Genomic DNA, 16,785 nt, shown 5'->3' on the forward strand with positions numbered 1-16,785 from the left:
CCAATTAAAATTGCCAATTCTGTCCAAGATCGAGATCACATTCGGTGGTTGTTTGTACCTCGATCAGCTGATTAGTGGTTGGCCAGATGTTAGCAGATATTTCCCCTTCAGATCGTCAGGACGCCTTGACAGACTTCTATTTTGCATAAATATGTATTTTGAGTACAAAAAAATGTATCTGCATTGTAAATCGATATTTATTACAAAACAAAAGTCCGTCAAGGCAAGTTGTTAGGCTGGAGGCAAAACACTTCTGCTAACTTTAAGAAATTTTTGCCCTGATTCCTGATTTTCTATTAATAATTAAATTAGGCACAAATTTTTGACTGAATTTCAAATAATTAGGTGTGCAAACCTATATGGTGATAAAAATTAAAATATTTTCCAATTAAAATTGCCGATTCGGTCTAAGATTGCGTGTTTGTATCTCGGTCAGCGATTAGTGGTTGACTGACCCTGTGGTGTTCCATTCCTTGTTCATTTTCCTCTTTTTCCTCAGCTTTCTGATCTTCTTCTATCATACCCTCCACATTCTCATCAACAACTGTCTAAACAACCATTCTTAGGGTTGTAGCTAGCAAAATACTGCTATTGTGTCAGTTATTATTATTGTGTCATTGTTATTATTTTATATACTGCTTATGTTAGTTACGTTGGTATAGGTAGCCTACATCTCAGAATTCTCCAGAATATTGGAATAATTGCTGGACAATATTGGAGAATTCGGACAAAGTATGGTAATAGTCTGGGGAATGGTATGTGGGGCCTGACTTTTGCGATTCCCAGACTGGTGTCCCCCCCTTTTAGTCAGGCAAATCGAGGGTCGAGTGTACAGTGATATTCTTGTAGTTAATGAAATTGATGTAAATTTTAAAATCTTGGTAAATTATGAGAAAAATTAGTCTTACAGAAATTTAGAATTGTTTAAACTGGGCAGGTGTTAATGTGTCAAAGAAATAAGTATCCAAGTGATAGTTTCGGTGTGTAGTGCTCCCCCCAGAGTGACAAGGTCTCTCTCGTTGTTGATGGGGGTTATGTTCTTACGATGCCATCAGCATGCAAGTCCAGTTGATGGCAATTTTTCGATGGTTGTCTTTATTTAATCATGATATAACGAGAATGGCAGTGCTCTAGTGGACATTCGTGCGTGGAGGGGGTTGGTGATAGTCAGTACCCACTTCAGGCACAAAATAATCAACGGCCATATGTGGCAAGTGATGAATAGGGTGAGTGGTGAACTTAATGAATGGAAGGCAATGATTTGATTATGTGTGTGTGGATGACAGAATGAGAAGGTATGTAATAGATGCAGGAGCATACAAAGGTTGGGGGAGTGGACTTTCTGATCATTACTTGATGGGGATGAAAGTCAAGATTCAAGTGCAATGGAGGATTAGGAGAGAAGGATAGTAGGAAGTACAGTAGTCTATACAAGGAGGGTAGGAAGGTTGCAAGAGGATGAAAAAAAGGTAGAAGTAAAGAGAGAAGTGGAGGAGCAATTGGGTAAATATGATTTGGAGCAGATGGGTGCGATGGAAGTTGTGTGCAAGATTTTCACAGAAGAAATGTGCAGCATGTGAGGTGGTGTGTGCAGTGAAGAGAAGACAACAGGGATTGCAAGGGACAGCATGGTGGGATGAAGAGGTGAGGCATACTGTGGTGCAAAAGAAGAAAGCATATAGTGAGTGGATGGGAAACAGAGGCATGGAGGAAGTTGAGAGATGGAAGAGTAAGTTATATGTGGGGAGGAAGACAGAGGTGCATATAATAGTAAGATTGAGTAAGAAGAGAGTGGATAAGGAATTTGGAAGGAATTTGAGTGTAAAGTGGAGGGAATGTAAGAAAATGTTCTGGAAGGAGGCAAAGAAAGTTAGACAGGATGATAAAGAAGTTAATAGGGAAGTGAAAGATAAAAATGGTAGATTGATAGTGGAGAATGTTGTACGTGGGGGCGCTTACCATCCACTCACTCGATGTAGTGCTGCTCTCGGTTGTCTGCCCATTCCTCTCCATCCTTCTTTCCTTCCATTCTCTTCTGTCTTTCTTTCCTTCATTCATTCCTTGTCCTTCTGCCTACAGGTGACTTTACACTCCCTCTTCTGTCTTTCTTTCCTTCATTCTTTCCACGTCCTTCGGCCTGTGGGTGACTCTACACTGAGTGACAAGCCAAATGGTTTCCTGTACACCAGGAAACCATTTACTACGCTGGGTGGTAACCATATGACCAAATTTTGGCGCCTGATGGTTTAGTGCGCTCCAGTTGGATTGAGCCAGTGAAGGTTTATATCCAAGGAGTGGTTGGGGTATATTGCTCATGTAATGCCACTCAGGGATGAGTGAGGCTGGTCACTCTCATCTTAAATGTCGGGACCAACTGCCTAGCCCCAGGCTCCTACACTCCTCATGGGGCAATGTAGGATTGGATGATGGATGGATGGATGGATAATGGAGAAGGGAGAAAAAGTGAGCAGATGGAGAGAACACTTTAAGGAACTGTTAAACATAGAAAATGAAAGAACTGTGAGTGTAAGTGGCTGGGGAATGGCAGGAAGAAGGAGGGTGGTGACAAGGGAGGAAGAGATCAGTAGGATGGAAGTAGTGGAAGCAATGAAGAAAGTCAAAATGGGGAAAGCTCCAGGATTTGATGGAGTGTGTGGTGAAATGCTGAAGCATGTGGGAGAGATAGTTGTAGAATGGATGTGGAATATGTGCACATTGGCATGGGTGGAAGATAGAGTCCCAGAGGATTGGAAGTCAGGTATGATAATTCTCATGTACAGTGGAAAAGGGGGAAAACAAGTGTGTGGTAATCATTGGGGGATTTGTCTTCTGAGTGTAATTTGCAAAGTATATGGTAGGTTACTTATTGACATAGTTAGGGAAATAACAGAGGAATCAGTTGGAGAAGAACAGAGAGGTTTTAGGAAGGGAGGAGGTTGTGTAGATCAGATATTCATCCTTAGGTCTTTAGTGGAAAAGTTTCTTGAGAAGGGAAAGAAGTTTTTTGTGGCCTTCATGTATTTGGAGAAAGCATATAACAGAATGGATAGACAAGGAATGTGGAAAATACTAAAAATATATGGAGTAGATGGGAAGTTGTTGAATGCCATGAAAAGTATGGATGAGTGTGTTAATGCTGCAGTGCGTGTGGATAGTGAACTGAGTGAATTTTTCTGTCTGAGTGTTGGATTGAAGCATTGATATGTCATGTCTCCGTGGCTGTTCATTCTGTATATGGATGGGGTTATAATAGAGATACAAGGTAGAGCAGTGGATGTTGGAGTGGCCCTAATGAGAGATGGCAGTGTTTGAAAACTTCCTGTATTGTTGTTTGCGGATGAAACTGTATTGTTAAGTGAAGATGAAAGGGAACTGCAAAGCTTGATGAATCAGTTTTGGAGAGTGTGTATGAAACAGAATCTAAATGTGAATGTAAGGAAGAGTAAATTTATGGTCTTCGAGAGAAATGAAGCTACTGGATGTACAGTGAGGCTGGATGTTGACGAAATGGAAAATGTGAGTGCATTTAAGTACTTGGGTAAAGTGATGAGTAAGGATGGAAGTTTGGAGGATGAAATGCTTGAAAGAGCACAACAAGGAAGAAAGGTTGCTGGTTCATTGAAAACAGTGATAAGAAATAGGGAAGTGAGCATGCAAGTAAAAAGTGCTGCATGATGGTATTGTGATGCCAGCTCTAACTTATGGAAGTGAAGCTTGGACCTTGTTAGAAGGACACAAGTCAAGAGTGAGAGCAGTGGAAATGAGCTATTTGAGAGGAGCATGTGGAGTTACATGGAGAGAAAGACTGACAAATGAGGAGGTGAAGAAGCATTGTGGTGTGGATGTGGATGTGATAGAAGGCATCAGGAGGAATACATTGAAGTGGTTAGGCCATGTGGAGAGGATGGAGAGCGAGATATTAAAGAGGAGAATGTATGTGAGTGAGGTGGAGGGGAGAGGGAGGGGGAGCCCAATAATGAGATGGAAGGATGGAGTGAAGAGGTATATGAGAGGGGGGTATGTGAGCTGGGGGTAAGGTAGTTATATGGCAGGGGTCAGGGCAACATGGAGGCATTTTGTTTGTGACAGCCCCTTACAGGATTAAGGCATCTGGCAGTAGGTAGATAGGTAATTCTCCTATAGCCACTCTTTTGTTAACATGATTTTTTTTTTAAATTATTAAAAATGAATTTCTTATACATATCATTTTACCATAATCCTGTCTCCTCCATACTGAGTACTTGTTCAGCTACAGGCACAAAAAATGTTGTAATTTATTAAAGGTGAGAGAGACGCTTGTGGTAGGTGGGGGTGCTCACCATCCACTCACTTGATGTTGTGCTGCTCTCGGGTGTCTGCCCTTTCCTCTCCTCCATCCATCTTTCCTTCCATCCTCTTCTGACATCCTTTCCTTCATTCTTTCCTTGTCCTGCTGCCTATGGGTAACTTTACACTCCCACTTCTGTCTTACTTTCCTTCATTCTTTCCTCTTCCTACTGCCTATGGGTGACTCTACACTGAGTGACAAGCCAAATGGTTTCCTTTACACCAGGAACTCATTTACTACACTGAGTGGTAACCATATAACCAAATTTTGGTGCCCAGTGATTTAGTGGGTAATTATTGTGCTCCAGTCAGATTGAGCTGCTGAAGGTTTATATCCAAGGGGTGGTTAGGGTTGATTGCTCATGTAATACCACTCAGGGATGAGTGAGGCTGGTCACTCTCATCTTAAATGTCGGGACCAACTGCCTAGTCCCGGGCTCCTACGCTCCTCATGGGGCAATGTAGGATTGGATGGTGGATGGATGAAAAATGAATTTCTTCTATACATATTATTTTATCATAGTCCTGTCTCCTTCATACTGAGTACTTGTTCAGCTGCAGGCACAAAGAATGTTGTTATTTATTAAAGATGAGAGAGATGCTTGTGGTAGGTGAGGGCACTCACCATCCACTCACTTGATGTTGTGCTGCTCTCGGGTGTGTGCCCTTTCCTCTCCTCCATGCATCTTTCCTTGCATCCTCTTCTTTTTCCTTTCCTTCATTCTTTCCTTGTCCTTCTGCCTGTGGGTGACTTTACACTCCCTCTTCTGTCTTTCTTTCCTTCATTCTTTGCTCTTCCTTCTGCCTGTGGGTGATTCTACTCAGAGTGACAAGCCAAGTGGTTTCCGGTCCAGGAAACCAATTACTATGCTGGATTGTAACCATATAACCAAATTTTGCCGCCTGGTGGTTTAATGAGTACAGTAATTACGGCACTTCAATCGGATCGAGCTGGTGAAGGTTTATATTCAAGGAATGGTTGGGGTTTCTTGCTCACGTTATGCCACTCAGGGATGAGTGAGGATGGTCACTCTCATCTTAAATGTCAGGGCCAACTTGCCTAGCCCTGGGCTCCTACTCTCCTCATGGGGCAATGTAGGATTGAATGATGAATGAGAGAGATGCACAGATGGAAATGAGTAGAGCCAAAAGCTGGTGACTGCATGATACAAACGGTAACAAAGAAGACAGGCCAATATTGCCTGGTGCAGATGCTAGTGCAACATTGAAATAATGATCTCCATACCCTCTATACAACGTATATTTATGTTCCTCTTTGTGTTTAAAGTAACCTCCTCTCCTGACACGTCCTTCAGATGCTTCACTTTATCATTCTCTCCTGGTACTCCATTATTACCCATTTTATCATTCACAGTACCAGAGCATACTCCACCATTCATATTGCCCGTTACAGTCACTTTATAACTCCAGGGCATTTCTCCTACTACACCAGTGATTCCGCTATCTCTCCCAAAACCTGTCTTTTTCTGTCTCACTCCTGTCCGCACACAGTGCATACGCTACAATCACTGCCACTTTCACTTTCTCAGACTTGAACTTGAATACATACATCTTGAGCTGACACATTTGTAAACTCTCATTCCACTCTGGCACACTTCATTCATCAACAAAGCAACTTCATTGAATCTTCCACCCCCATTCATGCCTGACCTTATACACTTCACACCCTCCCACTCCTCCATTTCACACCCTTTCATCTTAGTTTCACAGTGTGCCATCACAGCATATATTCCACATGTCCATGGGAATCTGCCTGTTTGGTTAGGGCCCTGGGCAGGTGTTGGGCCCTCTTAGGCTGTCCAAAACATTTGCCTTAATTTAGTGAATTTAGATAGGGGTATCTGGGAGACATGTAACCCTGCCAGAAACCCCAGTTATCTGGTTACCACCCAGCGTAGTAAATGGTTCCTTGAGTTCAGGAAACCTTTTGGCTTGTCACACAGTGTGGAGGCCATAAGGCAACACTGCAATGAGTGACTGGATGATGGGCACCCCCAGCTACTGCAGAATAATAAAATAAACGATTGGATGATGAAGATGAGGATGACAAATCATTTTTTGTATATGAAGAGAAGTCTTCTTGTTTATGATGTTACTAGTATGCAGTATGTGTGTACATGTATCTGAATATATCTTAGGTATCCTTTTGCACCTTTTACTCATGCTGTACAGCGGCAGTGACCTCTGTTGTTACGCTGCCATGATCTTTTTAGTGTGATTGATCATTATCAGTCAGTTGGTATCTGAAGTCACTGGGATGACTACAAACAGTGCTGTTCCATGTGAAATGCAGGCGTATGACACAGGGAAATATACAGTAGCAACCCATGCTGTAGAGCATCAGTGTTGTTCCTTTGAAGTAACATAAGAGCATGAGGCAGAAGTTTTTTCATTGCACACAAGAATGTGTGCTACACAGAGTACAGTAGCATGTATATACTTGTTTATTCAGTGACTAGAGTTTTTTTTTAATGTGTCTGACTCTGGACATAGGCTTTACAGCCTGCTCCCAAGGCCCAGTAGTCCTCCTGCATACCATAGACCTCTACATGTCACCACTTCATTGCTAGCACCCACCGTCCATATTGAATACATGCTAGGGCTGTCTCATGCAGGATTGGTGTATTGCTATTAGCGGGGATATTTTTATGACATATCAGCAGGTCTTCTGGTAGACCAGTAAAGTCTGACATGAAATTCAAATCCTTAAATTGTTCCTTGCCCCAGTGGGGATTTGAACTTGGGTCCAGTAGGGCTGCAGGCTACTCTCTACCGCTTGAGCAACCTCTAAAGGTGTGGGAAAGCCCTTGACTGACATCAAGTACCATTCCACAAGGGAAACCCTTCTCAATTACTGACTAGGCAGTGGTAACACCTTCAGATCACAGGCCAGTTACAACCAAAACTCAAGAGATAGTGGAATCACTGGTGTGGATGATTCATGTTCATGTTATATTATTGTCATTATCATCATGAACCTTTTTCCCACCTAAAGATTAGGTGAGATAGGGACTGGAAAATAAACTACAAACAAAAAAGCAAACGGTTGTCTCCACAAGCTAGTGGCACGGCGCATCATAAAAATGTAATATTACTGAATCATTGCAATTTACTATGAATATGATATGTATACAATATTATGTAACTACAAACAATATTCATCGACCGCAGCATGACCGGATTCAGTGTCAGGACTGCAATTATTACAATTATGTAACTACAAAATCAATATTATGTACTAATAGATTAGCATATGTCAATGATAATTGCTGTCGGAGGACCTTCAGCGGCACGGCCAAGCAATGTCAGGTCTCCATATTATAATTACAAATCATAATAGATAAATAGATAGATAGAGAGACAGATAGAAGCAGGAAGTCAGATGATGAGAAGGTATTGTGTCTGTGAGAATCGAGCAATGCTAAATATGCTTACACACTCTTAACTCAAGGAATGCTTTATAGGCACACGACAGCGCCTCGTGACCATACACACACATACACACATACTCACACACAGGCTTCTAGAACTTTCCAACCACAGTGTAACACACGTGACACGACCCCTGCTACACCAAAATTTAGGAAGCAGAGCAGAAGGAGACAGGCCATAGAACAGGCAGGTAGTAGGGAGAAGGGCTTAGCAACATGGGAGAGAGAGAGAGAGAGAGAGAGCGACAGCGAGACAGGGAGGTAGCTAGCGGGACTCTACTTTATACTTCACTCGTGTGTGAGAGACTTTTGTTAATATTTCCAAGACAAATAAAAATAGTCCCATACAATTCTTTACCTCTCCTGTCATTGCATGACAAAAGGGAACCATGATTATCTACTTACAAAGTTACTCACGTATAACAACCGCTCGTCCACAAGTCTAATATGTATAAAACATCACTACAAAGAAGTTATAAAGTTTTTGTGACAAAGCTGCCCACAGAAAGAGCTAAGGCAGATGCTAGTGCAACATTGAAATAATGTTTTGATTCTGACGCTATTTACCAAGTATCTGAGCAAAAGTAAATGCTGCCAGAGATGGTGGTGACAGACCTTTGATGTTATTTACCAAGTATCTTGAGCGAAAGCAAATGCTGCCAGAGATGACTGTGACAGACCTTTCTCTTTCCCTGGATGTCTCTCACATCATTTCAAGCATTTTAGGTAAGAACAGCAATATTAAGATGCTCATGAAAAGTGATTGTATACTCACCCATCTCATTACAAGAACTAAGAACGACACTAAAACATTCCTGTTAAAAATGTCTCCTGAAGTGCACTCCTTCAGTGTAGAGCAGGGTAATTTTATCTGTGTAGGTCTTACAAGATGCTGTGCATTTGACAGATATTGAGTTATGCAGTGTCACCACTGTCAGGTTCTCGGTCACACATCTGATGAAAGCACATGTATTTTTTGTGCTGAAGCCCATAAATCTAAAGGCTGTGGTAACACTCTCCGTTTTTGTTATCATTTCATTTATAAAGGCTCCAGCATGCCTGCATGTGTTGGCCTTGGTCACCTAATGGCTGCTTTCCATGCTGCTTGATTTCTGGCACCCTCCCTATTCAGTCCCTTATCCCTGACGTCTCACTCTTTGCCAGTCGTTCTCTGTCTGCTCTTGCAACTCTATTCCCAGTGTTCACACTTCTCACTTGCCACATTGAGTTGTCATCCTCCATCCTCTCAACATGCCCAAACCATCTCAGCCTACCCCTCCTCATCACAACACCACTACATTCCAGTGCCACTCATCCTCTCAAGTCTTCAATCGTAATTCTACCCCCCCCCCCCAGGCCTTGCATTCAAGAACATCATACACATCCATCTAATCATTGTAATTTCTGTATGTTTGAACCTACGAACATCCTCTTCCCTTATTGTCCAGGGCTCACTACCATAGAGTATTAAGTTCCTAACACATCTGTCTATCCATCTATCTATTGCCAGACGTCTCAGTCCTGTTAGGGGTGGCCACAGACAAATCACCTCCATGTAGCCCTGTCCCTCGCCATTTCACTGCCCTCCCCCCAGCTCACACCTACCACCCCTCTCTCATATACCCCTCCACTCCATCTTTCCATCTCATCCTCTGCCTTCTTCTCTCTCTCCCCCCCTCCTCCTCACTCACATACATTCTCCTCATTAGTCTCCTGCTCTCCATCCTCTCCACATGGCCAGACCACCTCAGTGTATTTCTCCTAACGCATTCTGTGACATCCACATATAACGCATGCGGCACATAAAGATCCTTTAGCATGGAGGGAGAACCCTCTCAGTGGCAGGAGAGGCAGCAGATCCCTGAATTTCCTCTAACCACTCCTAATCCTACCCACAGAGCTAGCTCTAGCCCCACCTTCAGCACATAACATGACCCTGAAGTAAAATTCCACACGCTCAAGAAGGTTGCCAGCAGGATCAATCCTTTCATGCCTGACAATCTCTACATGCTCTCCCTGACACACATCACACACAAAATCAGCATTATTTTGTAGTCTGCCTCTAATACCTTTATATTTCTGATGCGGCCACTTATCACACACACGGCACAAAATAAAGTTGCTTCCCACACCCTTATGACAAACTGCACATGACCACTCTCCCTTTGCTTGGGCAGTACTGCCATCAGCCCAAGCTATCATCAGTTTGTTTTATCAGCATTTACTTTCAAACCCTTGCGACCCATTCTCTCTCCATTTCCTAAATAATTCCTCTGCCTTCTTTTCATTTTCTGCAGTCAGCATCAAATCATCAGCATACAATATCTCCCAGGGGAAGTTCATTTCTGAAGTCACATGAGAAAGCTTCTCACGGGGGAGGGAGTGGCTCAGTAGACAGGTGGCATGCAGTCCAACTGGACCCAAGTTCAAATCCCCGCTGGGGCAGGGAACAGTTTAAGGATTTGAATTTCATAAAATCAGACTTTACTGATCTACCAGAAGACCAGTCGACATGTCGTAAAAAGACCCCCAGTAATACTAATACAGTACACCAGTCTTGTATCAGACAGCCCTAGCTTGTGTTCAGTATGGACGGTGGGTGTTAGCGCCAAAGTGGTGACATGTAGAGATGTATGGTGTTCAAGAGGACTACTGGGCCTTGGAAGCAGGCTGTGAAGCCTATGCCCAGAGGCCAGCATTCATGGAAAACTTACCATTCACATCTGCATTCATTCTCACTTGGATGTACTGTATATTTTAATTAAAAATAACCTATTAATCACATTTTGCCAGAAGTAGTCTGCACATCAGAAACCTGTACTATGGGAGGCAGGTGCTGAATAGACACTGCCTCTTAATACAGGTTGATGTTATGGTCTTGTCTCATGTCATTTACTTTAATTCATTGTGGATTGGCCTCTCCCCAAGAACCCGAACCACCTAATTTCTAATTGAGTTGCACTGGTTGCCAGTAAAGACTAGAATTGACTTTATACTGTCTTATTATTTTCAAGCTACTTAAATCTTGTCAACTAAAGTATTTTGCTGAAATGTTGAAACTTCAGTCAGCACACTCAGGTGTGATGTTAAGAAATAAAGACAATTCTGTGGGCCTTGATGAGGCTGCAGCTGTTCATCAGTCTTCTTTATCTGATCAGTCGTTCTCTTATACAGCCCCTGTGTTATGTAATAAATTGCCGTTGAGATGATTGACTACTGCTCAGTCTTTTAAGGGCAGCGCAAAGCCTTTCTGTTTTCAAGACACTACACTTTTGGGGAGAGGTGTTGTGATGGATGTTTATAGGGTTTAATTGCTGATGAAGTCTGAATTGTATATGAGTGATGTCACAGTTCTTGTAAAAGTGTAAATAAGTGTCAAGTGCTAGCAAATTCCTTGGGAAGAACTGACACTTTTGAGAAATAAAAGACCCTACTACTACTACTGCTACTGTTGCTGCCACCGCTAATTTTTATTATTATTATTATTAGTAGTAGTAGTATAAATGACTTCTTAATAAAAATTAGAGTAATGTAAAGTATGTGCAAATAGTTAATCCTGTGATGTAATTCCAGGATTCAAGGGGGCTTGAATGGCATGTGAATGTGTGAATGGCCCAATTCACTGAGTATGCGGGTGATAGTTCTTCCTTTGTGCTTTCTCCTTCCATGTTTTGTGGACCCAACCTCACCCCATCCTTTGGTGGGAAATAGTGGTCAGGATAATCATGATGATATGAAAGTCACTATGATATCAGTGTAAGCATCTAATCACCAGTATATACTGTTTTTGACTATGACTTTACTTTTAATCAAGAGTCTAGTGTTAGAATACCACAGCCAAAACTGAAAATATTTTAACTTTAAGTAATGCCTATCAGCCACAAACATCCAACTCGAGTAGTCTTTCTGAAATCACATATATTATTTACTTTCCAGGGAACATATATCTACTTCGACTATGAAAACTGGGGCCAGAGAAAGAAGGAGAATTTTACCTTTGAATATCGGTTCTTAGAAGACCGGGACCTGAACTAAAGGATTCCACAGCAAGCTGGGGATCTCGGGCACACTCCCCTCGGCACACGTTCCATACTGAGGGTGGTTGTGCTACATTTGAGTGATATTTAATCATATGGCAGGCAACAAGGACACGAAGAGGAGGGTGATGGGTGTGCTGCTGGGGTGCAGGGTTTGGTGATTGAGGGAGAATTTTTTATTATTTTTTTGCCATCCCCTCTTGAAACCAGCCTTAGCCTTGGCTCTACCACCTCCCTGGTTGTTGTTGTTCATTGCTTTCCAGTCAAGTCAAGTGTCATGGTTGCCACAACCACTGTCACACCATGATATGTGATAGTGTATCTATTCCATTTAAGAAATTTTTTATGCGAATTATCAGATTTTTCAAAATAGAGCCTATATCTATTTTATGAGGATGGTTTCCTCTCTTACATGTCCCTAAGACTTGTGTTCCCACTGATGTCCATGAAGTCTGTATGCTTGAGTTGAATGTTGTACTCATACTAGAGTACAATTGCCCAAACACCACTCTGATCTCGTCCTTGAAAGAGGCAAGGGTTTAGATTTGTAAGTTTAGTGCATTATGCATTATTGCTCAAATTTTCTGGAAGCTACATATTGTGCAGTGATTTACTGCTTACCTGAAAGACTGTCTGTTGATTGAAAATGTTTTTTTGTTTTGGTTATATGGAAGAATGCCAAAGATCTGTGATGCATCTGCCTGCCAGCCACTCTTATTAACATCATGCCAAGTTGAATTTGTATCACAGATGTTCCCAAACAACCAGAAATGTTGTCCCGGATGGTATTACTGAATCACGCCCGAGAGCCATTGTTTCAGGTACAACTGTGTATAGCATTCTGTTTGTGGTAATGCCATTTTTTATTTTATTAGATATTTTACATACATAACTCCAAATTTATTGGAAATATTATTTTGTTAGTGTAAAACTAAAAACTTGTCAGATTTATTTATACAGTATTTATATTTCACTGACTTAGGTGCATTATTTAGGTAGTGGTTCGTGGGTGTTGAAGTGTGTAATATGGGAAGCACTGCTACCAATAGGAAAGTGATGAAGTCTGGTGGCCTGAAAGCATAAGCTGTTAGTTGGTCTTCTGAGTTTTATTGCCACTCAGGTTGGAAGGGCTTGACATCTCTCCCAGAGTTGAACACATACTCCAGGGTAAAGAATATTACAATTTCTTACTCATAAGAAGAAATTCATTGGATAATTTCCGTTTCGTTTATGTAAGAAGGTCCATTATAAAGTTGTTTTAATTGTATGTAAAAGAAATACAGTAATTACCTGAACATTGCCATGCTCTGATGTATTATACTTAACTGGTGTTACAGTTTTGAAGGATTAAAAAGATTGTACATTATTATTTGTAAGACTGTTGTGTCACAAAAAATTTATTGTTAACTATTGCACAATTATATGAAAAATACCCTTAGATTCCTATGTACTTTAGCTTTCTTTAAGGAAGGTAGATTTCAAACCAGACTTAACAATTAGCAGTTAGTTAATTTCACTTTAGTCTTTGTTAATATTAAATCAATTCAGTACATGTTTCCTTCATTTGAAATTTGTAATAGAAATGCAGTATTTACATTTTGGGGATTTCTTTGTTGGTGAAGTCGGTCACTTGCTCAAAGTTAAGATGCAGCTGACAGACTTATGGAAGCCCCCAGACATGCAAGTGTCCAGCAAAAGGAGTAGGATCATGTAGATAGTGTACAGTCGTTGTAGACTTTTTATACAGTGTAAATGATATTTTTATACTGTCCTTGACATCCCTACAGAGGTATGCAGTGTAGCTGGAGAGACCACTTTTCTTGGTTGATTTGGAACATCAAGGTGGGCTTGGTAAAGATGGTTGCAGTGTAAGTATGTGACCATGGACTGAGAGCAGTAATACCACTAGATATGGTCCACTTGACCAGTTTATTAAAGCCTAATTTTCTTACACAAACTTCTTGAGAAATTGTGCCTCATTGAAAAACTGTGTAAGGGGGATATCCATTGATGTTACTGCTTTCAGTATTAGCATAATTATTTGTTCAAGCTGACCATAAGCAAATAAGTAGCAGCAAGTTTTAAACCCAGTACACTTACAAAAGACTTCCTGACTCTAAGGTATAGTAGATCTGTTTTCTTGTTCAATTCTCTTTTTCTTTTGCTACCAGTCTGTTTAATCATGGCATTTGAGAGTGGTTGTGGTGTCATGAGACAATGGGACAAACAACACAGTGGTTCAGAGTAGAGGACAAAGGTGTTTATATAAAAGTGATATAAAATACACTCTATTTCCTGTGGAATGGGTCATTTTGTATACCCCCATATAAGTAATAAGCATAGGCATAATTACCAAGTTAGGTTGAAAGTAATGAAACTTCAGTGCCTGTTTAATGTTTTTCAGAGTGTGATTATTTTGAAAGTTATTGAATTAACTATTGTTGTTGCTGCTCAACCCCGTTACCAGTCTACTTTGCTGGGGAGGTCTGACAGCCACAGGTAAGCAACTGCCCTTATAGGGTCATCCCATAGGTTCCCTACACTGTTGATGTGTCAGCCTTAGTGTGGCATGTGTTGTGCTGTTCCATTATACAGATATGTGCTATGTTGTGTGTACCTTGTCTAAAAGCAGGGCACATTCATTTCTGTCTGTCTATCTATCTATTGCCAGACGCCTCAATCCCGTTCGGGGTGGCCACAAACAAATCGCCTCCACGTCGCCCTGTCCCCCGCCTTTTCACTGCCCTGCTCCCAACTCACACCCCCCTCTCATATACCTCTCCACCCCATCCCTCCATCTCATCCTTGACCTCCCCCTCCCTCTTCCCCCCTCCACCTCACTCACATACACTCTCTTCGTCAGTCTTTCACCCTCCATCCTCTCCACACAGCCAAACCACCTCAGTGTGTTCCTCCTAACACTTCCTATCACATCCACATCCACACCACAACGCTCCTTTATATCCTCATTTGTCAGCCTGTCTCTCCATGTGACTCCACAGGCTCCTCTTAAATAACTCATTTCCACTGCTCTCACTCTTGACTTGTGTCCTTCCAGCAACATCCAAGCTTCACTTCCATACGTTTGAGTTGGTATCACAATACTGTCATGTAGTAACTTTTTCACTTCCATGCTCACTTCCCTGCTTCTTATCACTGCTTTCAAGGAACCAGCAACTTTCTTCCCTGCTGTACTCTTTCCAGCACTTCACCCTCCAAATCTATATCCTTACTCATCATGCTACCCAAGTACTTAAACGTACTCATATTTTCTAATTCATCACCATCCAACTTCGCTGTACATTCATTGACTTCACCTCTCTCAAAGACCATCACTTTACTCTTCCCTACATTCACCTTTAGATTCCATTTCTTACACACACTCCCAAACTCATCCACCAAGCCTTGCAGCTCTCCTTTGTCTTCACTCAACAACACAGTATCATATGGAAACAACAGTACAGGGAGTTTCCAAACACTATCCTCTCTCACCAGGGCCACTCCAGCATCCACTACCCTACCTTGTACCTCTTTTATTACCCCATCCATGTACAGATTGAACAACCATGGAGACATGACACATCCCTGTTTCAACCCAACCTTCAAAAAGAAAAATTCACTCAGTTCACCATCCACATGCACTGCAGCCTTAGCACCATCATACATACTCTTCACAGCATTCAACAGCTTCCCATCTACTCCATATATTCTTAATACTTTCCACAATCCTTGTCTATCCACCCTGGCATATGTTTTCTCCAAATCCATGAAAGCTGCATACAACTTCTTTCCCTTCTCTAGAAACATTTCCACTAAAGATCTAAGAATGAATATCTGATCTACACAACCTCCTCCCTTCCTAAAGCCTCCCTATTCTTTTCTAACTAATTCCTCTGTTCTTTCTCTAACTCAGTCAATAAGTATCCTACCATACACTTTTCGTATTATAATGTACTAAGAAGACAGATGCCCCAATGATTACCACACACTGATTCATTTCTGATTCCACCCAATTCTGATTTAAGCTGGTAACTGAGGAGGGTTGGGTGATGTCTTGATCTATGCCTAGCTAGGTGAACTTGATCAGCTCTGTTTAAGGACACCTCGGATGGGTGGATGTCAAGAGGGAGCTTATTGTGTTCTGATTGAGGTGTTGTATAGCCCTGTGCATGAACTGGGTTGGAATGACTGGATGTGGAATACTGCTGAAGAAGGTTTGAGGTGATTGTTTTATGTGCCTAGTTATGTTATGAGGCTCCAACATATGATGACAGGTGTGTTGGAGCAGGCTGCTGAGTAGGATTGTGCACCTCTCATATCAAGATATTATCTATGAAGAACTTTAGTTTTCAGACCAAGTGGGCTGTGGGTATTAGTGCAGCTGGTGATGATGCATACAGCATTGTTTTGTATAGTCTGAAGGTGTTGTAGTGGGCAGTAGACAGGATAGGGACCCATGCCAGAGAGGCACAGGGCATCACTGATCTGTTATATGTAGAGTTGGGAGAGTTGTATGTTGCCCAAAGAGTGTCTCTGTAATTACTCCGAGTGCACTGATTGTGGGTGTGCACTTGGATAATAATATATCCCGAAAAGACCAACTGTATAATAGGGTTTCTTTAGCTGAAGATTAAGCACACATGATAACCTTTCTACTTGACAGCAGATTATTACTTTTCCCTGTCATATTCATTGTACTGGTCAAATCTATATGCCATCATAAAAGGGTAAATCCCTGAGCTAGGCAACTATGGCCATATAGCCCTGCTAAGTTACAGGAGCGCGCTACCACTCCCGGCATGGCAGTCCCGTGCAAGGCTCGAACTAGCAATCCCGCGATCACGACTCCGATGCTCTATCACTGAGCCACCGTGCCCCCTCCCATAATAAAACAACTACAGTATATCTTTTTTTTTTTTTAAAGATTGACTGTTGGGGAGAGAGAACTTTAGACCAATTTGAACCATCTT

At 41.7% G+C, this 16,785-nt stretch overlaps 1 protein-coding gene across 2 annotated transcripts in view; it reads left to right on the forward strand.

Annotated features, from left to right (window-relative positions):
* The window catches only part of Not3 (CCR4-associated factor Not3), a 74,272-nt gene extending 60,154 nt beyond the window's left edge, over positions 1 to 14,118 (forward strand). For both annotated transcript variants that reach the window (XM_080281954.1, XM_080281955.1), the window contains one exon: positions 11,715 to 14,118. In XM_080281954.1, coding sequence (XP_080138080.1) covers positions 11,715 to 11,813 — 99 coding nt within the window. In that variant the 3' untranslated portion in view covers positions 11,814 to 14,118. The remainder of the gene's footprint in view (positions 1 to 11,714) is intronic.
* The last annotated feature ends 2,667 nt before the right edge of the window (positions 14,119 to 16,785 follow it).

The sequence above is a fragment of the Coenobita brevimanus genome, chromosome 91, assembly GCF_032717465.1.
Source record: "Coenobita brevimanus isolate Jiangsu-jjx chromosome 91, ASM3271746v2, whole genome shotgun sequence".
NCBI classification, from domain to species: domain Eukaryota; kingdom Metazoa; phylum Arthropoda; class Malacostraca; order Decapoda; family Coenobitidae; genus Coenobita; species Coenobita brevimanus.